The 25073-nt window shown below is 41.3% G+C and overlaps 2 protein-coding genes across 9 annotated transcripts in view; one reads left to right on the top strand and one right to left on the bottom strand.

The window, feature by feature from the left end:
- Positions 1-1762: 1762 nt before the first annotated feature.
- On the bottom strand, positions 1763-23275 carry RBM18 (RNA binding motif protein 18). Of its 4 annotated transcripts, none has more exons than XM_030858756.3 (6): positions 23125-23275; positions 20323-20451; positions 13148-13321; positions 9728-9814; positions 7954-8039; positions 1763-3808 (listed from the first exon to the last, which is right to left on the bottom strand). In XM_030858756.3, exons 2-6 carry the CDS (start codon positions 20353-20355, stop codon positions 3649-3651), a joined length of 540 nt encoding a protein of 179 aa, XP_030714616.1. In that variant the 5' UTR covers positions 20356-20451; positions 23125-23275; the 3' UTR covers positions 1763-3648. The 4 variants fall into 4 exon arrangements, with proteins under 4 accessions (XP_030714616.1, XP_030714615.1, XP_069901782.1 ...); XM_030858755.2 differs by having other exon boundaries at positions 13148-13274; XM_070045681.1 differs by having other exon boundaries at positions 20323-20441; positions 23125-23259.
- The window catches only part of LOC115854506 (ribosome-recycling factor, mitochondrial), a 114278-nt gene continuing 112343 nt past the window's right edge, over positions 23139-25073 (top strand). The window contains exon 1 of one of the 5 annotated variants that reach the window (XM_060300475.2): positions 23139-23347. The gene's annotated coding sequence lies outside the window, so the exon portion shown is untranslated. The remainder of the gene's footprint in view (positions 23348-25073) is intronic. The other 4 variants (XR_009564255.2, XM_060300474.2, XM_060300477.2 and 1 more) reach the window with 4 other exon arrangements.

Raw genomic sequence — 25073 nt, 5'->3', positions numbered from 1 at the left:
TCTCAAGTACCACGATTCTGATTTTTCATCAACAAATATTTATTAAGCCTCTATGCATACCTAGCATTGTTTTCAATGTTGGGGACACAGCAGTGAATAGAATCCTCCTTCCATAGAACTTACATTCTAACGGAAAAAAAAAAAAGAAAAAGAGAGAAAATGAGTTTGTATATGACGTTGGGTAGTGATAAGGCCTATTTAGAAAATAAAGAAGGAGAAAAGGATTAGGAAGTGACAGGGCTGTGATTTTAGAAAGGGAGGTCAAGTAGCCTCTTGGACATTGACCTTTTTTTTTAATTTCTTTTTTTTATTTTATTTTTTTTAACATCTTTATTGAGGTATAATTGCTTTACAATGGTGTGTTAGTTTCTGCTTTATAACAAAGTGAATCAGTTATACATATACATATGTTCCCATATGTCTTCCCTCTTGCGTTGGACATTGACCTTTGAATGGAGACTTGAACAAATGAGGGAGTGTGGGCTCTGTGAGCAGCCAATGCCAAGGCCTCGTGGTAGGAGCTCCCTGTATCCAAAGAACAGCAAGGCCAGTGGGGCTGGAGCACAGTGAACAAAAGGGATAAATAGGCTGTAGGGTCAGGCAGGTTGTCAGCGACAGGTCATTTAGGGCCTATGGATTTAGGTCTTTGGATTTTATTCTAGGTGTGATGGAAAGCCCTTGAGAAGGGAATGACACATTCAGATTTAGAAAGGATAGCTTTGGCTACTGTGGAGGCAGGGAGATAATTAGGAAGGTACTGCAACAGCCCAGGCAAGAGATGACAATGGTTTGAACAAAAATGGTAGCGCTGAAACGTGGTGAAAGTGCTTGGATTCAAGATTTTTTGTTTGTTTTTTCAAGACGTATTTTGAAAGCAGACTTGGCAGGATTTGTTGGAGGACTGGGTAGGAGGCGCAGAAGAGAAAAAGAGAAATCAGGGATAAATATGATGGAGTCAAATCATATTTTAGGAACATAATGATTACATAAAGGAAATATTTAACATTAATTTGTAAGGTAAGAATTAATCCTATTATTTTATATGGTAGTACTAAAAAAACACAGATGTACTTGGTGATTTAGAAATTAACTGTACGTACCTTAATAGACAAGGGACAGCTCTAGAATATATGGTTTTAAAAACTTTGGCTGTTGATTTTTGATATGCTTTGAAAAATCTTTCCTCATGTGATTCTTTTCCCTAATACTGAGATGCCAATTATAGAAAATCAACTGGGTAGGGTTACAGTTTGCATTTGATAAAATAGGAGCTGAGATTAAGAAGGTACTTCCCTCAGTTCTTCACTCTTGTATAAATCAGAGTTGTGACTTAACTTTAGCAAAACAGTAAAGCGATAAATAATTTTAAAGTACAGGTAACTTCATAGCAGTTGACCAATTAACACTTACATTTTAGAAGCGTTTTACCAAACCGCTTTCAGCATATTTATGACACACACATTTATTCTTTTGAAACCCCTACTTTGAAAGAGGGCCTAAGCACATTATCATACTTCAGGGGACTTCCATTAACAACGTCTTTTCAAATAGATTTATAGTGAGAACAGCTAGTCTCTTTACTCATCTCTAACAGAAGTAGGCAGGCAGAAAAGGTGGACAGAGCTGCCTCTGAGGTCTGAGAAGGCACTTAGAAACAGCACCCCGCCTGGACACGCCGGCCCACGTCCTGAGGGGAAACCAGCCTCTCCGAGAGCCGTGGTCTTCACTGCAGGAGACGGACAAGAGAAGACACAACCGCAGACACCGTCTTGCATTTATTCACACAGAGGAGTAAGAATCGGTACAAATAACAAACATTGCTTTAAATACAAATAAATAGCTCTGGTTTCTAAAGGAAACAACTCTAGATAATTCAAAGTTAAGTATTTTCTAAGTTCCTATTAAAAATAGAAGACTATTTTGCATTAATTAAGTCCTACTCCACCATAACTCTCTGAGGACTTAAGGATAAAATGGTGAATTCTATGCTCTCAGAAGTCACCAGAAAAATGGGAGATAATGCTCCTTCCTCCCTGACCTATCCCCCAAGTGGAAAGAGAGTTACTCGCATCTTAGACTGAGCTCATAAACGCAGGAAGTATTTAACATTTAAAGATATCTGAAAAGCTTTACCTTGGGAAAGGTGATAAGAATTTCTCTGAACCGGTTCTGTGAATTCTGAAACCTCACTATGCTGAAGTTTTGGTTCAAGTGTCTTAAATTCATTTATGCTCATAGGAAGACTTAAGTTCCTATAATGAAAGCTTCCTCTTGCTAGGAAAAATGACGGTAAACAGTCTGTACTCACTAAGAGTGGCACGTTGGGTAACAAAATGATTTACCTGGTAAAGAAGCAATGGTGCTGCCCAATGAAACAGTCTGTCAACTTTGCACCAAAATGACCAACCAACACTGCTGACAGAAACACACTCCCAAATCTGTTGATTTCTTTTTCTTTCTCTACTGTTATATTTAAAATGTTCACAGAGGCAAAAAATATCTAGGGAGAAGTAGGTTCTAAAAATGAAGAATCGTTTTAAAGTCATGCAGTCTTTCAAGCCTTTAAAAACCACATAAAACATGAGGTCATTACAATCTCGGTGCCAGAGCAGTGCCTGCTCCATTGACTTTCTGTGTCCACTGCATGTCCCCACCTCACCCCACATAAGAGAATTTGATTTCTTCTACTCAGACCTCTACACAATTATTAATAAATAACGTGTTTGTTAGAGATCAATATAGCAATGTTTAAGTTTTCAAAGAAATTTTGCTTTTCTATTTAGATTGACCATGATACAATTCCAAATAGAACATCCTCATGCTATTAAAAACAATCTCATGCAATAAATGCAATTTTAAAAGTCCCATATTAATAATGATATTTGGTATTATAGACGCAGGATTATTCAGATTCTTAAAAAATGATCCCAGTAGAAAAACTGGATTTCCAAACAGAACTTCCATTGTGGTATAAAATGCTAAATTTCATTCTACAGTTTTGTCAATGCAAACAATTTTTTAAGATATACACCATGTTTTCCTAGTTGGGATTTTGAAACAATAAGCATAATTCTTAAACATATTACCACAACATTTGCTCAAAGAAACAGCTCTTTTTGCCAAGAACCTTTTCTTTTAGTCCAGTTGGAGGGATTTCCATAGAGAATTCTGGAACAGCAGTTCTGAACACGATTCAAAAATCTCTCACTTCCCTCCCTGTCTTTTACTTCTTCTTTATGTTGTAAAGACACTTGAGTACAGGAAAATGTTTTGTTTGTTTTTTTTAAGACGGATATTAATAACTTAAGTTTCCTGATTTAAATAGTAACATTTTTTACGTTTGCCTTTCTCTCTGGCACACTATATACTGTTTCTGGAGTTACAAATCCAAACAAACCAGCCAACTAGAGCATCCCAGTGTTCAAATCACAGTTTTGGATACAATCCTATTTATTCTGGATGATGCTCAATTCCACACATACTTCAGGGAAGAAACATCCATAAGAACATCCAAAGACGTTACGTTACCAAACTCTAACATGTGACTGTGCTCTGGCGGATAGTACCATTCACAGCTACAAGCACAAAGGCAGAGGATTTCAGGTGTGGACACCAATTTGCTTTTGCTGTTATGGTAATTCATAACCATCATCTTCGAGATTTCCAAGCTGTTCTAGAATAAGGAGTAGTCCTTTTTTTATCTGGTGGCTTGAAGTAGGAATAAACAGGTGCTGCTGGATACTCTGCGTCAGGGTTTTCTGCCATCATTTTCAGCTTTGCTTCAATGGCTTTTATCTTTGCAGTGACACTGGAAAAAGGACAGCAGAGGATCAGAGTGGGTACGTTCAGAGATTACCTGTGTCTTTCATCTTCTTTGTGCCTCTTAAGCATATCAGAGTAGCAACAAGATACTCAAACACAAACATGCAAGCATTTCACAGAAAACACATATAAAAACAATTAGTGTTCTCATTTTAGGAAAGAGATCAAGTCTGGTCCATCTATTAAGTTTTCTCTGTAAGACACTGTTAGAAGTACTTTGCATATTGCTACATTTAAACCTCCGACACCAACACTGATCAGCACCTTAGTGTCTGTAGATAGTAGGCACTCAAAAATAATTTGTGTAGGAATTCAAAGCAGAGTCTGGAAGAGATGTGTACACTCATGTTCATGGTAGCATTGTTTTTTTCATGGTAGCATTATTCACAATAAACTGTGGAAGCAACCCAAGTGTCCATCCAAGTATGGATGGATAAGCAAAATATGGTATATACATATGCTACAATGTGGATGAACCTGGAGGACATTACGCTAAGTTAAACAAACGTTAAAAAGTTAAATACTGTTTGATTCCATTTACATGAGGTACTTAAATGAGTAGCCAAAATCACAGAGACACAAAGTGGAATGGTGGTTGCCAGGCGCTTGGGGGAGGTGGGAACGGGGAGTTAATGTTTAATGGGTATAGAGCTTCAGTTTTACAAGAGGAAAAGAATTATGGAGACAGATGGTGGTGCTTGTTGTAAATTATGAATGTATTTAATACCGTTGAACTATACATTTAAAAATGGTTAAGATGGTAAATGCTATATTATGCATATTTTACCACAATTAGAAAAAATGGAAGAAATGATTCACGTACGTTATATTCTTCACTTTACAGATAAAGAAAACAAGGCATAGAAAGGTTAACTTAGCTAGTGTTATACCGCTAGTGAGTGGCAGAGTTGAGATTTGAATACAATTGGACTCCAGAGCTATACTATGAGCTATATTATACTGTACCACCTTCTGAATCACTAAATAATAATGGGAAAAAAATCCTGGAACTCCTACAAAGTCCCTGTTTACTGACAAATGTGTGTTTAGGCTATCATTTAGAGTGCTTACAATGAGCCAGGCAGTGGTCCAGCATTTTACTTATATTGTTTCTAATCCTTGCAACAATATTGCAAGGGTTTTGATCCACATTTTACAGATAAACAAATGCACAGAGGTAGGGATTCACCCAAGGTTCACACAGCTAAGAAATTGTGGAGCCAGGATTCAAGCCCAGTTTATCATCAAAGTCCTTGTTTTTTCCTCTCCATTAGGTTGGGAGCTGAGTAGCCATGTATTAGAGAGAAGGGGTGAGGAGACACTGCAGAAGTTGTGAGGAATTCCCTTCTGATCAAGGTCACTGCTATCCCTGGACCAGAATGCAAAGCACTTAGGCAGAGTATTTTTTGGCCCACGACTCCCTTTATTTTCCATTCTGATGCTGTCAATGGTCTACAGTCCGGGACAGAAACTTGGGAGGGAATGTGCACATGGCCTTTTAGAGATCCTCAAAAGGCATACATCTGCACATACTCATGATTTTACACCGGCAACGTAAAATTAAAAAACTAAGTTGCAATAAAAAAGAACCCTGGGGGCTTCCCTGGTGGCGCAGTGGTTGAGAATCTGCCTGCCAATGCAAGGGACACGGGTTCGAGGCCTGGTCTGGGAAGATCCCGCATGCCGCGGAGCAACTAGTCCCGTGAGCCACAACTACTGAGCCTGCGCGTCTGGAGCCTGTGCTCCGCAACAAGAGAGGCCGCGATAGTGAGAGGCCCGCGCACCGTGATGAAGAGTGGCCCCCACTTGCCACAACTAGAGAAAGCCCTCGCACAGAAACGAAGACCCCAAACGAAGACCCTAGTCTAAATAAATAAATAAATTTAAAAAAAAAAAAAAAAAGAACCCTGGGCTTCCCTGGTGGCGCAGTGGTTGAGAGTCCGCCTGCCGATGCAGGGGACACGGGTTCATGCCCCGGTCCGGGAAGATCCCACATGCCTCGGAGCAGCTAGGCCCATGAGCCATGGCCGTTGAGCCTGCGCGTCCGTAGCCTGTGCTCCGCAACGGGAGAGGCCACAACAGTGAGAGGCCCGCGTACCGCAAAAAAAAAAAAAAAAAAAAAAGAACTCTGAGGTCTCACTGAGATGCATTCCAGCACCTTTTTCCATTAATGGAAAATTAACAGCCAGCCATTCATTCTGTATGAGTCACAGGGAAAACAACCTTCTCTAATTAGGCATAGATGTTAATCGAAAGATGTAAACTGAGGTTCTCTGGATTAAAAAATAAATGGAAAACACCAGGCTAGATTATCTAGTAAAGAGAGCAAACAGTGAAAATAAGAAACTAAAGACATGTTCACTGTACCATGGAGATCACCAAGTATAAATGCAGTCGTCCCTTCCTAACAGGAGTTAGATTTATGAAAACCTCCATGAAACCAATCTGTGATCAAGGAGGTTTAATCTCGTGGGGAAAATAGGATAGCCGAAATAAGTTCCCAGTGAATCTACAGAAGTCATTGGTTAGGGAAAAAAAAAAAAAAAAATTGGGAGTATAAAATAAAGCAGCACAAAATTAAGAAATATCAATGATATTAGACAAATTAGTAACTATAAAATTAATTTTAATTTACCAATTTTATCGCTCCTGAAAACATTTCAGGATCACCTTCCCCTGCAGTTTAATGAGATGCCTGTACATCTGTTTTGTTTGGTGCAAATATATAGGAAAGGTTTTTTTTTCCCTGTCTGGCCCTCTGTCCAAATAGGCATCACTTTCCTGACTTCATGACACTGTTGATTTCCTTTTTTTTTTTTCTTTTCTTTTTTTCGCAGTGCGCGGGCCTCTCACTGTTGTGGCCTCTCCCGTTGCGGAGCACAGGCTCCGGATGCGCAGGCTCAGCGGCCATGGCTCACGGGCGCAGCCGCTCTGTGGCATGTGGGATCTTCCCGGACCGGGGCATGAGCCTGTGTCCCCTGCATCGGCAGGCGGACTCTCAACCACTGCGCCACCAGGGAAGCCCTTTTTTTCATTTTTATTGGAGTATAATTGATTTACAATATTGTGTTACTTTCAGGTGTACAGCAAAGTGAATCTGTTATACAAATATATATATATCTCCACTCTTTTTTCGATTCTTTCCCCATATAGACATGTTGATTTCTGATCCTTATGGAACACTGATGATCTTTCACCTATCTTCTTCCCCGCCCCTGGAACAGGCTTTAGAACAGTAGTCCTGCATTTACAGCCTGGAGTTTCTTTAAAGCAGTAATTAAAAGACTGAATGTTTAAGTCCAGTAAACCTGTCTTTGAATCTGGACTCTGCTATTTGCTACCTGCGTGATCTTGGCCAAGATATTTTACCTCTCTAAACTTCAGTTTCCTCATTTGTAAAATTAGTACAACTGTACTTTTACCAGAATTTTTATAATTCAATGACATACGGCATGTAAAGTGTTTAGCACAGAGTCTGCTTCATAGTGAGCTCAATAAATCCTGGCTTTTGTTATTGTTAACATTTCTCCCTAGGCTACGATGCAAAGTAAACCCCTCTACTTCTGCTCACCCATCTACTTAACTTCCGCTTTCTCTACTCAACCCTCAATTCCTTCTGTTTTGAATTAACTCCAAGGAAGGAAATGATAATTTGTACTTACTAGAACCAAAACTGTTATATTTGCTGAAATCGTAGATAAAATTAAAGTGCTACAAACCCGAATTCTGTATAAAGGAACTCATAGCTGGGGAGGAATTCGTGTATGATGACAAATGCTGAAGATAATCAAGGTCTTATTAAAATGCCTGTTTCTATGGCAAGGACTGAATCTGCTTTACCTGTGCATTCCCAGTGCCAAGTATAATGGCAGGTACATGGTAAGTACACCCGCCTCTTTTGAGTGTATGAATTCTGTAAACGGCTGGTACACGCTCTTAGGCGTATGGGAGGAGGTGAAGTGTATACATTCTGGAGACTAACTGAACACACTTCTCAGCGTGTCAAGTTAGTAGATTCTACTCTAAATTAAGAGTCCGAAGGGTTACTAGAACCGGAATGAAGGTTAGAATGAAGAGATGGCTCAAGCTCTTGCATACCTGCTTGCGTCTTCCTGTAGTACACCTTCTTACCTTAGGTTAGACTGAGTGGGCTCAGTGCTTGAGGATGGCTCAAGACTAATCGGAAGGACCTTATCATTCTTGTTATGATCGTATCTCTGCAAGTAAGAAAAAGGCAAATTACCTCACCTGGGCAGAAACCAGCCCTCTACTGCAGTGCATGTGTTCAGAAATCCTAATACCATCAGTGTATCGTTAGATTATTTTTCGACAATCTTAGCACTGCTTTATGTTTAGAATTAATGTAGACGTCCAGACAGTTTTGGCCTAAAAGTTATAAACTGAGAAATTTAGAAGAGGCTTCCCATCTAGCCATCAGTCCTCCTTATTTGGTAGGGAAAGAATTTCAGCCTTTAAATTCGCAGATGGTACAGACACACAGCAGGATTGCCCTCTCACATTCTTATTCTGTCATACGTCACCTCTTACAATATTTATTTTGCTTTATTCCAAGCACTTTAAAATTTTGCTAGATTTTTGCAAAGTACCAACCATAACATTCAACTCTTAACAGATCTAAGTGGAGAAGAAAAGTAGTAACAGCTTTCACCCACTGATATAGAAAACATTCTCCAGGAAGAGTAGTTTATTTGATGTCAGATAATTATATACTTCTTTTAAAAGGTAAATACAATATTAAAGAGGGATCAGGAGCCTCTGGTCAAAAAGATGTGTAGGAGAAGAGAACTGCAGGGCACAGAGATTCTCAAATGGAAGACAGAACGAAGGATGATTTATTTCTCTTGCATGTCTTTTCAATGAGATGCAGAATGAGAAAATGACAGCCAGTCTGGCAAATGAGACTTGATTTTCTTTTGAGTAAAAAAGCATTTGGTAATTCTCTTTGCTGCTTCTATATTTAAGGCAATGGGTCCTAGAAATTGAGAAGGCTCTGTGGTTACCTGGAATACTCATAAAGATCCAAAGTGTCTGAGCTCCATTCTTCAGCTTGGACACTGAACTCAAATGTTCTATTTCTGTGACTCTTTACTGGGAAGCTTGTTGGGTACAGTCTCTGATTAAAACTCATGCTCATTTAGCTAAAGACTGAGGCTCCAAATCTGATTTAGCTGTCACAAATCTTTTTGCAGACAGGTCTGTAAAGACCACACTGCAGGAGGAATAGAATCAACTTTGGGGATTGCTCCAGTGCACATACTTCACCTGTGCTGGCTGTAACAGAAGACTGTTCTTTTTTTTTTTTAAAGTGGTTGTAGATTTTCCCAAGAGAACAAGTAGGAGATGAACATGGCAGTTCACCACTGCTTGGGCCTTGGAGTCAATACAGACACTGCAAAGTCCCACAAATAACTCTTAAAATCTCTGGAGTAAGGAAATGTCAGTGCTTTAAGCACTCTTACAAACTACCCATTTCGCAAGCATTTAGAATAAACAATTCAAACTCTCCAAAGAACTGAGAGGCTGGGAAGAGTCTAACAACGCCTAAAGCAACTAATTTTAAAAATAAATACATTTTTTCCTCCAAAGAACAACCCCCACCAAAAAAATGATAGAGGTCTGAGTATACATATCAGTCACATGGAAGAATCAATCAAAAACAGAATCTGTGGGTATGCGGAGAGAAACGACGAAGGAACTTAATCCCTCCTGAGATGTTTCTCAAAAGAAAAATCTGGCAACACACATGGTAAATACAAGTAGGAGACCAGAGTATGGCTGTTCCAGATGTGCAGAGGCTTGGATGCAAACGGGCAAGTGGACAACTGTCTTTCGGAAGATTCATTTAGGATGAGCTGATGCTGTCTTTCTAGTCTGTTAGACTCACCTTCACTTGTGCGTGTGCCCATCGCACCACCAGCTTCTTAGACAGAGCCAGCTTGCCATTGAGACACTGGATGGCTTGTTCTGCTTCCTGTTCAGGAAAGGGATTAATGTTAGTCAAAGATTCAAATGCCTCACTAGCTTTGATGGCTGAATTTCTAACTGTTTTGTTAAACAAGTGGCAAGGGTTTACAAGAAAAAAAAAAAAGGCAGAATAGTAAAAAGGGTATGAGTTTTTGTAATCTCAGTCGAACAAAAATTCAAATCTTGGCTCTGCCACTTACTGGCAGCATAATATTTAGCAGGTCAGTTAATCTCTCTGGATATTATCTTTTTCACCTGTAAAATATGGACATTGCTTGTTCCTCAGTGGTCGTGAGGAGTCAAAGAGCGCATGTAGAGCATGGAGCATATGGTAAGCACTCAACCAACGTCAGATTATTAGCTGACCGTTGTGTGGCCTATTGGGTGATATCTTTCTACATACTTCTGTTAGTTAGAGTAGCACCTACTGTGTCAAGAAATTGTACTCCACCAGGGACTCTGAAACTATATCCTGGACTAGGGCTTATACTCCCTGAATCCAAAGTGAGAAACAGTAATGGCTTCAAAGGATATGGGAGTGAAGGAAACCAGGCCGGAAAAAGCAGGAGTGAGTCAAAGAGACTACGAGCAAGGTATCTCTGTGGGCCAATCTCTGCACCTGGTTTTCAGAGCCAGAACTTCCCTGACCCTGTCCCCATCAGATATAGGAGCAACGAGGTTGAAAGGAATTCCTGAGGCTGGGTAATAGGCACTCTAGGACATTCCCAGGAAGCCTGGCTGTACTTTTCCATCCTGCCAAGCCTTCTCTGCTCCATTTGTATCCATGAGGCATTCGGCCAAGCGTAACCCACGTTTACTGGGAGTGAAGAAGCCCTTAAGGAACAGGAAGAGGAACAAGGAGAGTCCGAGGCTCAGTGTAGGACATTCCAGTCTGGTTTTCCCAGTGACTCTCTTATTCCTCTGGATCCTGCCGGTATGACATTCAACAAATATCTGAGTACCTACTACGTGTCAAGTATTCATCACTGGCATCCTTGCCTCACTATGGCACGCAAAGTTAGAAGGACAGATGAGACATTTTATTCTTAAGTTTCACTTAGTGAATTAGAATTTACATGACACTCTCCATTAATTCTGTAGTATCAACAGTCATAAGGTGCCAGCAGGTGATAAATGTTTGAAAAAAGAATTTCCCGTCTCTGTAACCTGTTTCAAAATTCATGTATCCAACATTATTAAATGCCAAATGTGTTTTCATATAAACCCTCACCTATTCTCCCAACTTCCTAAAAGGTAAGGAGGGTGTGTGTTTTTAATCCCCATTTTTAGATGAAAACTGAGGTCAAAATAAGTTAAAGAGACTCGCCTAAAGTTAATAAATGGAAGAGTCAGAAATAACAGGCTTTGTGACTTCAAGTTTAGTGTTTTTAAACCAGCATCTGGGGCTTCCCTGGTGGTGCAGTGGTTGAGAGTCCGCCTGCCAATGCAGGGGACACGGGTTCGTGCCCCGGTCCGGGAAGATCCCACAAGCCGCGGAGCGGCTAGGCCCGTGAGCCATGGCCACCGAGCCTGTGCGTCCGGAGCCTGTGCTCCGCAACAGGAGAGGCCACAGCAGTGAGAGGCCCGCGTACCGCAAAAAAAAAAAAACCCAGCACCTGTCCTCAACATGACCATTGATTTTAGTTGTCTATAAAAATCCTCAACATGCTCTATCATTAGGAAAGAACAAAGTACTTTAAACTGCTAACTATATAGAGCACATTTTCAGTTCCCTCAAAACAAACCTTGAACAATTAGAACAATAATGAATCACGTACTGCCTATCACATTTGCAAAAATTAGGGGAAATTAACAAAAAAAATTCCCAGCACTGGTAAGGACAAATGACACTCTCAGACAGTTTCAGAACATACTGACACATCACTTCTTGAAGGCAATTTGGCAGTCATATTACGAAAAAAAATTGTGGCCTTTGTTGACACCACTCCATTTCCATGAATATAGTAAATATGTACATAGAGCTAAAGAGACGTTCACTGCACTACTGACACGTGTGGAGATTAGTTAAGTAAATTACCATACGTTCACAGAATGTTATGCAGTCATCAAAGGTGACACTGGTTAGTTTTTAAACTGAGGTCTAAATAATAAAATTATAGATATAGATCAGTGAATTTTTACATATATCTACAGCTACACCAGTGAAACCACAATATGATACAGAATGTTATTTTTTTTTTCTTTTTTTGCGGTACGCGGGCCTCTCACTGTTGTGGCCTCTCCCGTTGCGGAGCACAGGCTACGGACGCGCAGGCTCAGCGGCCATGGCTCACGGCACGAGCCCGTGTCCCCTGCATCGGCAGGCGGACTCTCAACCACTGCGCCACCAGGGAAGCCCCAGAATGTTATCTTGATGTGTATTAGATGACAGAAAAAATTTTAATTTTCTTTCAGTGGTAAATAGGATATATGATTCTGTTTGTGTGTTATAAGCTGCACATGTTTTTTTTAAAAATTGTGTACATGTGTTTGTGTGCGTGTGTATGTGTGTATGAATGTGAAGAAAGAAGAAGAGACTACAAAGATATACAACTAAATATTAAAAAACTGATTATTTCTGGGTTTTAGGCTAATAAATGAAATTACTTATCTATATTTTCATCTGTAAGAAACAGGTATCACTTTTACAGTAAGAAAAACACACAAATACAATTATTATTAATAAAACAATAACTAGGCAATGTTCTCACACATGACTAATAAAGTTATAGAGCTATAAGCAGTGTCTCCATATTTAATAACATTCAAATTCAATTCCTTTATCAATGCATGTCCCCTCCAAGGACTAAATTTTAATACGGATACATGGATACATCATGGTTGAAGCTGGAGGTTCTCTTTCTCTGTATATATTCAAATTTGTCCACATTTATTCTGAGACATTGAGAAGAAGGATACATTTTTAAGAAATAAAAATAAAAGAGAGTTTGTGGGTGGTTCACCACAGAGAGGGAGGGCTTCTGCACCACGGGGCAAAACTACTGAAAGAAAAGGAGGCTTTGTTGGCCAGCCACTAAAGGAACAAACAAAAGAGAACAGGGAGGGGCATGTCCATGTGCTTAATGTGGGCATCCCAAAGCATCTGGTCAGAAAAGTAGGTCAGCTGCCTGAGACTGCCAGCCTGGGGAGGGTAGACCTTGAAAGCTGTTCACTAATTCAGTTGTTTACCGAGGATCTCCTTTAGGACTCAGAGCACAGCACACAGAGATGAATCAGACATGGCTCCTGCCCACAAGGAACTGCTACTCTAGTAGTCAAGAGGGATGCACAGATAATTATGAGAGTGTAAGTACTGGGAAAGGGGGAGAAGTTCAATTACCTGCTTAGTTTCAAAGTTAACGAAACAGTACCCTCGAGGCTGTCCCTCCAAAGCACCTGACTTGTGGAAGAGGAAGTCGAACTGCTTCACCGTGCCAAACTTCTGCAGGAGCTTGAGGAGGTGGTATCTATGGAGAAAGAACAGCCCCTGAGACACTCTGGGAATTTGGTCAGCCTGCGAGATAAAAGCAGGAGATAATTTACCCCAGGGATAAAATCTCACATCACTGCCCCCTGCCTTCCTCCAAACTGCCGTGTTAGTTTATTTGGCAAACAGAGTTGTTTGCCTCTATTTGGAATGGGGACTAGAATTGTCATGGCTATGCGTCTGTCCAACACAAAAATACCAAACAAAAAAACCACACCTAACAAACAGCTGTCTGGCCCACAAGCACCATTTGTTTTTCTTTTGGAGAATAGCTCAAAAATTGTGTCGATTTATTTATTTTCAATTTCTTGGCAATGAAATAGTATTTGTGAATAACTACAACTCCATCAGAAACACACACTCACACTCCAAATGCAAAGGCCAACCCTACCTCAAAAATAAACAAAGTAACACATATACATTCACACAAACAACAAAACAATCCTGAAAGACTTCCCCGTCAGCGTTCATAGTTAATCATTAGCCCCAAATTGCACTTGAGACAAATTCTGCCAAAAGCCAAACCACAGCTAGTGGCACTTCCATAAGTGCTTGAGAGTTTCCATCCCTGACGTGACCGAATGACAGGACAATGTGGAACCGCAACGTGATGGAGGCTGGTCTCACACAGGCAGGGGAACCTGGCCGGTCCTATAAATCATCCCACTGCAGGCAACTGCCCAACCTCAGTTGCTTCAATACGATTTATGCTCTGGTGTGGCTGAATAAAGAATCTAGCTGGCCAAGGAGGGCATTTACTACTGGCAGGAGGTTTACCCCAAGCTCTTTCTTGCCACTCTGCCCCTCACCCTCTTCTTGGATTCCTTTCTCTAAAACTTACTTGGTTTCTATAGAGCTTTTAAGTTATTCAAACAGATGTGGCCGTAACAGGTTGCTGTGGCCAATCTCAATTCCGACTTCCTGTCATCTGATGTAAGGGTGAGACAAACCAACAGCTCTCCCGTTTCCTTTTCCTTTGGCCTTCCTCCTGGCATCCTCCACGCTATTCAAATGGAGTCAAGGCTTTCTCTAAACAATGCTGTCCCTGTGATACTAAAAAGGTATCAGCCCACATGCTAAATCTGTTATTACTGGGAATTCTACCCCACAGGGAGTCAGTAAAGCTGTCTTTACAGCCACATTCATATTCACATTGTTTTCTAGGAGAAAACTCATCAAGATTTTATTCTTGAGTGAGAATCTCCTTTGGGAGGCAGAAAGAGATGAAATGGATCATAAGCTACACTAAATTTGAGACAATGCACATCAACAAGCAAGCCCATTATCCTGGATCAGGTCCTGACACAGTGGAGCAAGGAAGACATAACACAGGTCTTTTACTGGGGCAGGGGGCAAGGATCCCAAGGCATACAGTGGATATTAATCTGGTCTTTAGATCTGTTTTGAAGGAGAAAACAACCATAACCCTCTAGTTTCCAAACTCTCAATTCCTATCACGATACCTCAACTGCTGGTGAGAATGAATGAGGTGATTCTTCAGGGGAAAGGAAGACACCTAAAGTGCAAATTTCTGGTTTTACTTGGTTTTCTGAATATGCTTACAGCAAGGGTGGGTCTCTCAAGTGCGCAGATGGGCTAGAAGAATCTCTCTCAGCGTCTTTAATTCACAGCTGCATCTTCCACTTACTATACACATTCAAACCTCAACACTGCACCAGTTGCCATAAATGGTGGGTCAAATCTTTTTTTTAAAAAAACAACCTAAGGGCTACTGTGGGCCGGTCATCTTTTCATTAACTCCATTCTGCTTAATAGCAGGAAGGTAAGGCGATCGGCATTTCCTAGGAAATGAATTTTAATTTACTCAGGGAAAAAAAAAAAAAAACTCCAACAGATTATTCTTTGAAAAGCTAACAAATGCGTTCTGCCCGAGAAGTGCGACCTTAAGATTCCAGGAACATCTGCTTAGGTCCGTGTCTTTCAACTTCTCCAGGATTTCTTTCCTTGTTTGATAATTTCTTGAAATTATCGGAACACCGAAACAAAAGGAATGAAATGTTTACTATTTTGCTTCCTGGAGATGGAGACTGCAAGCTCTGATAGTGAAAAAAGCCTGGAGAATCTTGCTTTCACATCTGCAAGCACTTTCATCTGCTGCTGAAGTATGGGAGAGCTCGCTACTCATCAGAGCCTTGCTTCACTTAATGAAATGTGGGCCCTGCAGCCTTCGGGAGCCGGAGAATTAGTACACCAGTCCCATACATATTTCTGCAACATAATTAGCGTTTTCTGTAATGGGTCTTTAAAATGGCCTTCCTGCCTAATGGCACAGAGGGAATTAGTCTATATGAATTAGATTAGGTTAAGATAGACACCTACAAATGTGTCAAGAATTGTAGTATTAGGCACTTGACTATCCAAATGAATACAACTAAGTCTCTGTCTTCAAAGACCTGACATTCTGGTTCGAGGACAGAGAGATGTAATCAAACAATTTTAAAAGTGTGAAGCTTGCACACAGAGGTATGTACGTGAGCACACAGATGAAGAGGACCAGCTGTGCAGGGAAGGCGGTTAGTGAATACCTTGTGTAAAGACATAAAGGTGAAAAAGACTGAGCCAACGGCAGACAGTGGGGGCTCTTAGACAGTAAGTGAAGAGGCTAAAAGGCAGGCAGGGGACAGGTTGGGAAAGATGTGTGCAGGAGGGAATTTTAATGTGATGCTGTAGGTACTGGGAAGCCAACGAAATGACATTTAAGATTCTTTTTAATGCACAATTTGTTTTAGAGAAAATTTTTTTCATAAATTTACGGAAATTATTATGTGGTGGGTCTTTATGTTCTATGCCTTATATGTTTTTAAATGGTCTTACTTTGTTTCAAATTTAAATAAGTAAATAGTAAAGGTTGTTTTATGCAAACCAAAGCATGAGAAGCAGCACAGGTCATGGAGGAAAAACAAGGAATGGGCTGAGAGAGAAGCGGGCGTGTCTTCAGGTGGAAACACTCTGTTCTTACATGCTCATGCGTTTATAATCCCTTGAGCTTAGCTCTGAAAGTCTACATCCGAAGGACATTTCCACCCAGGTGGCTCTCCATTGCTTTTAAGTTTACTTAATAACGCCAGGCCTGACCTCCTCCTCTCCACAAACTATGCCTCTTTCCAGCTATTCCGCTGGCTGGTGTGGACATGATTCTTTTCCATTTCTCAGGCAAGAAACATCAGGATCATCTTTAGCTCTCCGCTCCTCTTCAGTCACCTTCTTCATCTCGCAGACTCCACCCAGTGGTCTCCAAGTTCACTGTCTCTATCTAGGTGATATTAATGGCAGGTCCGCAGCTAATCTTCATCTTCAGTCTTTGCCCCTCCTATTCATCCTTAATACTGATGTCTGATTTTCCTACTAAAACATCACTTTCATGATGTTGGTCTCCCACCAAACACTCACGAATCTCTTCTACGTGAAATTCAAACTTGTCTGAATAAATTTTATAGATCCTGTCTTAATCTGATAGCATTCTCTCTCTCCAACTACTATTTTCATTATCGTTTAGTATTCAACCTCCCTTTTAGTCAAAAAGGTCTTCCCGATATTCTTCGACTCATCCATAACAATACTTCTTCTTTTTTTTTTTTTTTTGCGGTACGCAGGCCTCTCACTGTTGCGGCCTCTCCCATTGCGGAGCACAGGCTCCGGACGCGCAGGCTCAGCGGCCATGGCTTACAGGCCCAGCCGCTCCGCGGCATGTGGGATCTTCCCAGACCGGGGCACGAACCCATGTCCCCTGCATCGGCAGGTGGACTCTCAACCACTGTGCCACCAGGGAAGCCCAACAATACTTCTTATTCCTACTTATGTTCCTTTATTTATGATTCACCCTCCATCCAGAATGTTCTTTCTTTTAGAATTTCTACTGGCTTTGTTCTCTCTCATACTTCTCCTTATACATAACGCAGTGGCTATTAATTTGGCTTTCTATACAGCACATTTAATATTTAAAAAAGAAAGCAGTGTTAACCCTCTCAGAAGAAACCATGGTATAGAAAATAGATGTCTAAAGACATTAATTTGTTCAGCTTCTCTATTGAAGGCACTAGTAGTAATATTTAAAGTTGTTGTTTTTACTCTTACAGTTAGACTGGGTCCCATAACATTTAAAGGAAGTCCTTACAATGAAAAATTTAGAATAGAATACTTTAGGTTATGACTGTCCAGTTACATGGACTGTTAGAGTATTTGTGCAAAGAGCCCTATGTTAGATGCCAGGAACTTAGTCCTATCATTAACTACTTAAGTGAACTGAGTCAACTCCCTTTACCTTTCTTTACTTATAAAGTAGGGAAGTGTTGTCTGTTCTACCTGCCTCACAAGACTGTTGCAAGCTTAAATAAGAGGAACTAAAGAAATATTAGAGCTAGAAGACATTTCCAGAGCATTTAGTTGAACAGTCTCACTTTACAGGTAAGAATTATGAGGTACAATATAGTTGAGAGGAATCCAAATATAGTGGAAAGAACATAGGCTTGGAATCTGCTACCTCCATAAATAAGAGTATATCATCATTCCCTTAAATCCAGATCTCTAAGATCTATTTAGTTATACAGATATTCCTGGCATGTAACATGGTCCTAAAATGGTCAGTATTGCAACTACAAACTGAACAGAGTATCAGGGTGCTAGACAGTCGGTCAGCAATGCATATTCTGTTGAGAAGAGGCTGATGGACATCCTACTAGAACTTGAACACAACTCAGATTAGTAACAGGCACACACGCACATAAGATGAATAGAATTATTATAAAATAAACTTTGAAAAACTGAGTGGAAAAGGTTTTTTTCTTTAAAAAACTTCTGTCAAGAGTCATTAGAACTTTAGAGATTTGGATTCAAATAATATTTTCTGAGATTAGACTACAAGCTGGGTACCACATGTTCACACAAGTTTCATCATGCAGCCCTTCAATGTTTGGGAATGACTGCATTTTAATAATTAGTCTAGGTCCATCGTTACCTACATCTTGAAAGGAACAGGATCTAGAAGTTTATGTACTTCAAAAACTTGCAAGAAAATCACATATTTCTACAAGATGAGACCTACCTTACTATAATGTTAGGTTTCTTTGCTGCAATTAAGTAAATTAAATGAAGTAACACTATGCATTTCATGCTAACCATAAGCTACAACTGGTAGTTATGTCATTAAGAAGAAATTTAATAAATCAGTTTGTTTATCGAGAAAATATTTTAAGATAAGGAATCCCTAGATGAAATACAGTAGAAATGATCTCTGGTAATACAGAGGTGGGAAGTCACAGGTGGAGCCAGCAAGGCCCTGATCTGTAGTCTAGTACTGGATGTCCACCTTTGTCCTGATATGAGAAGAGCAGAGATACCAGTGGGAGAGTTTTTGATTCAATGTTCCTGTTAATGCTCTAACTAAAGAAAATATCCACGTACTCCCACTTATGACATAAACTGAGGTGGCAGATGCCCATTTGAACCTTCCTGTCAAGCAGCAGGATACAATTATAACAAGAATATCATTACAGGGAACCCCAGCTAAAACAATGAACATTGTTTCCACACTCCAGATTTCCATTCAGACGAGAAGAGGTGGGAATGGAAACCACTCTTGGAAGCATCCTCTCACAGCCTGGGTTATAGATGATGGAAACAGCTTCTCTGTTTAATTCCCTCATTAACTGAGAGCTTGGGCAGGTTCACACATTCATCCTCAAAGCCATAAGTCATAAAGAGAGCCAAAATAAATGCAAAGTCTATATTTAAGGGCCCTCGTGATCAAGGTAACATAATTAGGGGGCAACACACCTTAAATACCATCATAATTTCTAGAGGGACCCAACGGTGTCTACACTTAGCCAATTTGAGCTTGAGCAGGTTTAAGGAACTGAACATTCTGTCATGATCCTGATATGTTAGTTTACATCTCTTTCCTCTTTCATAATCCCAACCCTGTTATACACCTCCTCTAAGCAGATTCCCTTGTTTCCTCTCTCCTTGCTTTTAACACTATTCCACAGGGAGTAACTTCTAGGACTGAGGCTGTAACCCATGCTTGCTTCAAGCATTGACCCCAAATGGCTCAATCCACCCACGCTTGGCTATCCTGCCACCAACCACCACCTGCCCCTACCGAACGACTGGGGGAAGGAAAAACCTCTCAATTCTCTCTGCTAAGAAATTTCACTCCACTATTATATCCACAAAGGAAAGAGTGGGGAGTCAAGACAATTCAATTAGCTTTGTCACCATGGACAAGGCACTTCTATCTCTTGGGCTTCAGTTTCCTCTGCTGTAGGATAAAACAGCTGGAATATATCAGAGTCTTTCAAGGGTGCTCCACAAGTCCTATAAGTGATTGCCAAAGAAAGGGTGACTGTGGCCCAAAGGCACTGGGTACACCTGGTCCTCCCTTTAATCAGAGCAACTCTGAGCTTTTATTTTATATCTAGGTTCTGTACTTTAATAAGACAAGGCTCCTCAGATTTAGAAACTTTGAAAATTGCCTAGCATGGCACTTGGCACAGAGTAGGCACTCAAATCATTTAATGAATGAATGAAAACCAAAGTGACTGGGGAATCTCTAAGATTCCTTCTGACTTTCCTCGGTTCCATGGCTGCTTAACATGAATTAGAGTCAAGTGGTACCTCTCTGCCTTTTTGTGAAAATACTGATACTTCTTCTGTTTGTTCCTTCATTTTGGGGAATGAAAGTATGCCCATGGCTGGTTTTAGGAAATAATTTCCTAGTCACTGGGTACAAGGATTCGAAATAGTTGAAAATTAGGAGAACATCTTAGGCAAGCAGGAAAAACAAGTAATATATGGTTTAAAGGGTATCCAAGTCTGTGTCTATGCAGAAGAGTCCAAATGTAAGAAAAATGACAAGATGACACGCTAAAACAACATATTCCCTTCAAAGATAATTAAAACATAAATAAAAGGGCCAAAATATAGCCTATATCCCTTGAAAATTCTTCTGAACATCCTCACCACAAGCATCCCAATTTTGTAGGTAATGAATTAAAATATATTAGACTCACTCTGTGATTTTGGGGTCCAGGTTGCCAATCCATAACCGGTGCCCTTCCTGCAGGGAACCCTCTGAAAGGATGGATGCATTCTCCAGGGGAAGAGTTTTGGTTTCTGCTTCCATCAATCTCTACGAAATACTAAAGGAAATGTGAATATTCAGACAGGAAAGGAGCAACATGTTGTGAACATGAGACTTCAAATTCAATTCAACAAACATTTATTCAAGGAGGGCATGCCCTGGGCAGTCCTTCAAAGGCTTCAGTTATTCCACAAACAGGGCCCCAGCACCAGTTCCCTTGGGACAGCTCCTCCGGCAGCCAGAGAGCAAAAGCTTCCATTTAAGGTGAAAGGGGTGTGGTTCTGTGTGTAGAAACTAGTTTTTCTCTTCTGAAGCCAGAGGCTGACTGGGCAGGAGGCCAAAGTCTCTACTACTACATGATACTCCAGTTCAACAACCGTCACCCAAAATAAGCCTTGGAAACCACCAGAAAGGGAGTCTTAATGACACTTAAGGGTATGGGTGGGGAAGAACAATAGTAAGTAATCAATTAGCTATTATCATGTCTAATATTTTGGGAGACACTGGGAAGAAGAGACTAACTTGTTCCGTAGTTATTCCAGTTCCATTATTTACTAGTTCTGTAATGGTGGGCAAGTTACTTAACCACTCTGTGTCTCAGTTTCCTCATTTGTAAAATAGGGGTAATAAAGAGCTATGCAGATTCACTGAGTTAACACACCAAAAACATTAAGAACAATAAATGCATGGCACCTAAGAAGCATTCAATTAATTTTAGCTTAAACTATTACCGACTTAGTTCCTGAAACGTCTCATATCACAGCCACAAAAGGAGGATGAGGGTTACGATGGAGACAGTAATGTAAAGACCAAAAACCTTGCGGTCAGAAGGCCTGGTTTCAAATTTTGGCATTTCCATTGGAAGTCACTTCATTCTTAGCTTCAGTCTCCTCACCTCTACATAATAAACCTTGCCCTGCTTATAACTTAGAGTTGCTGAGAAGACCAAAAATGACACAACAGATGTAAAATAAAGCTTTAATGTATGATGTGGTAGAGGAAGGAAAATAAAGGGGCTGGGAAGATGGCAGGCTGTGACAGACTTCATAACTCCCTGCTAGAGAAAACATGTCCTGTAAAACCAGAAGTGCCTCCGAGATCAGTGTTGCAGGAACTGCGTCTTAATAACAACAGCTGATAAACTGAACACTGCCATTACCTCTTATTCAACTCAGCACAGCTTATACAGGCTAGCACATAGCAGCCCCTCAGGTACTTGTTTGTTAAATGTGTTTATCTACCTCCACACATGAGGGTATTTTTCTTCCTCTCTCATTCACATGTTCAATCTGTTCCATAATGTGAGACAAGCAACTAATAACTGCTAAGCCCTGGACTATGTGCTGAAAATAGAGAGATGAACGAGCCATAGCTCTTGCTCCTACTTCCTGGGAGAAAGGTAAAACAGGCATAAGTAGAATCCCAGGTGTGGAAACTGGAGAGGCGAAATATTTTGTCCTTTCCTTCTACTTACAGATCATTCATTCAAAAAATTTTTATAGAGCCTCTATTTTCCAGGCAGTGTCTAGGTACTGGGGACAGAGCAGTGAACAAGCAAGGTCTCTGCCCTATGCATGCTTATATTTGGAAGAGGGGCAGGACAAGACAAAAGGAAAATAAATAATCAAGATGTAATTTGTGATAAGTGCCGCAAACACAGTTAAGCAAGGGGATTTGACAAAGTCTAGGGATGGGCTACTTCAGAATTAGTGGAAAGGGAAGACCTATAGGAGATGACATTTGAGATGAGACTTGAAATGATAAAACCTTCTGATACTAATACCAACAGGAAATAGTATCACACGAGGGAACCATTTTTAGTGGGAAGAGTGCAGGATATGGGGCCAAAAGAGAGGCACTCAAATCCTGGCTTTTGCACCCAGTTATTTTGTGACTTTAGAAAGTCATGATTGCCCCTTAAGTGTCCCCTCCTCAGAAAAGCTTTCCCTAATAGAGCAGAGCATCTTGTTAGTCTCTATGACAGCTACCTTTTTCTTTCCACATAATACCAGCTCAATGTATCACATATTATTTTATCTTCTGTTTCCCTCACTAGAATGTAAATCACTGGAGGACAGGGCCTTACCTATTTTGATGATTCTATTCCCGGCACTTAGTACACTGCCTAGCTCCTGGCTGGTACTCAGTATTTACTGAATGAATGAATGAAACAAGCCACCTCCCCACTCGGAGCCTCAGTTTCTTCCTCCTTCCTACAAAGGGCATAATTATCCCTATCTCAAGGGTTGTTACGATGCTTAAATATGACAATACACGTGACAGCTCGGCACAGCACTTTTTGAGGAACGGTAAAGTGTGGTAAGTGATCAAGATGCCACATGACAATCAAAATCCTTTGGGTTCGCAATGGCGACAACCTCTTATATTCACAGAATTCACAAAACGCTCCCGCCCACCCCCCCTCCCCCGCTAAGCTACAACGACCCTGGATGCCACGAACAGTCATTTGGGGAAACTGAGGAGCAGAGAAGCAGGCACTTGTTCCTAAAAGCTAACGGTAACGGTGGGGTCAAGGCTGGAATCCGGGCTTCCCGATCCCTGGCCGCGAATTCCCAGATGCGATGGGTCATTACTCGGATTGTTATTTCCGGGCCAGCAGCGGGACAATCCGGGGCGGGGCCTGAGAAGCCGTCTCTCTAGGGCAGCCTCCTCTGGGAGCCCCTCGCGGGGCCGGCGCTAAGATGCAGAGGCGCGTCGCGGCCGGACTCACCTCGTCACCTCGGCGTAGTCCCCTCGGCTCATGCCCCCAAAGCAAAGCCCCGACTCCACGGTCAGACAACCCTCTAGACGCGTCCACCTCAGCGCCGCCAGCTGCCAGGCCACCCGTGACGCACTACGCCTGCGCCGCCGCCCCGCCCCGTGACGTCACGACGCCCGCGCCGCCGCCGTCGCTGCGGTCGTGCGAGTCTTCCTAGTAGACTGGGCGCTAGCTGGTGAGTGGCCTCGGCACGGCCTCGAGGCGCGCGCGGGGCCCGGGTGCCAGAGATCTCTACTCAGGGACCTCTGGGGGACTGAACACCCGGACGCGTTCCATTCGAATCCGGCTTGACCTTTACGGCTGGGGGCGGGACCTGCTGATCTGAGCGAGTCTGGGGGCGGGGCTCATCTCAGCTAGGAACTTCCAGGGTGGGAGGCGGGGCTTACTAAATAGGGACAGCTACTTAGTAACTTGCCACCTGGCTGGAGCATTTAATTTTCATAACAATCTTTTGGGGGTAGGTTTTTTTTTTATAGAATTAAGTCCAGACCCTTTATTTATTTATTTATTTTGGCCGCGTGGCATGTGGGATCTTAGTTCCCCAACCAAGTATCGAACCCACGCCCCTTACTCCCAGGGGAGTAGGTATTTTTAATCCCCCATGCTGGAGAAAGGGAAGCTCAGAGAAATAACTTCATCGGGTCACGTGGCTAGTGAGTGAGGGCGCCCAAATTCCAAAGCCTCAACTTTTAACCATTACTCTGTGCGGCCCAGTGGCAAAACAGTTGTCATTTGAATAGCCCGTCTATATTTACAAAGTGCTTCTGCAGCTCTTATCTTATTCGATCGTCCTGATAACCCTGATAAATATTATTGTCATCTACAGATGAAATTGAGGCCCAGAGATTTTGACCTATCGAAGGTCACATACCTAGGAAGTGCTGGAACCAGCACTCTTTCCCAGGTCTTCTCTAAGTTTGATGCCTTTTTCCTGTCACCCCACTCTCTCGCATTCTCAGAATCTTGGAGAGCTTTATAGTTAGAAAGAATGAAAACCTAGTCTGACCCTTCGTTTTATAATTGAGGAAAGAAAACCTAGGTAGAAGAAATGACTTGATACAAGTCTCAGGTCATCAGCAGAGCTTACACAAGTGCTTTTTGAATACAGGGTAGTTATGAATCTAAAAAGGATGGCTGACAGGGAGTGATGAGATAGGAATATTGGAATCCAGCCCTCCTAGCTCTTAGGCAAAAGCTCTTTCTCCACTTGTTAAAGTGTCTCATCCTTCCTTTGCCTGTGCCAGGGACATGATCCTGCATAGAGTCAGATACTGTAAATGCCTTCACATGGCACTGAATTTAGAGAACATGCCCTATTATCTCTAAGTGAAAAATCTGGCAAACCAAGAGATAATGGAAGCAGTGGGAAGTAGAGCCTAGGACCTACTGTCTGAGGCTTAGATTTCAGTTCTGGTGCCGGCATTGTGACCTTGAGGAAGGACTTAATCTTTATAGACTTTCGCTCATGGATTTTTCACATTTATTCAGTGTCTCCTATGTTCAGAACTGTGGTAGGGACTGGGGATGCAGCCGTGAACAAGACAACCATAGATTAGTCCTTGTACTGCTTATAGTCTTATGGAGGGAATTAGACAATAATCAAATAACTACACCAATATTAACTGGTATTGTTAAAGTAGGTGCTATGAAAAAGTACAGGGCGCTATGAAAGTGGGCTATAGGACGTTTGACCTATTGGGCTAGAGGAGATAGCCAAGGAAGGCATCCTCTGAGGAAGTGATGCTTAAGCTGAAATCTGAAAGAAAAGAGTGAGGTAGTTCATTAAAGAGGTGAGGGAAGATCATTCCAAGTAGATTCAACAGTATTTTTGAAGACCCTGGAGCAGGAAGAATATTCAAGGAAATGAAAGATCAATTTGCTTATTTGTAAAATGTGGGTGA

Source organism: Globicephala melas, chromosome 6 (genome assembly GCF_963455315.2).
Source record: "Globicephala melas chromosome 6, mGloMel1.2, whole genome shotgun sequence".
Lineage (NCBI taxonomy): Eukaryota > Metazoa > Chordata > Mammalia > Artiodactyla > Delphinidae > Globicephala > Globicephala melas.
The sequence above is the reverse complement of the archived record's forward strand: the minus strand, read 5'-3'. Positions and strand labels throughout refer to the sequence as shown.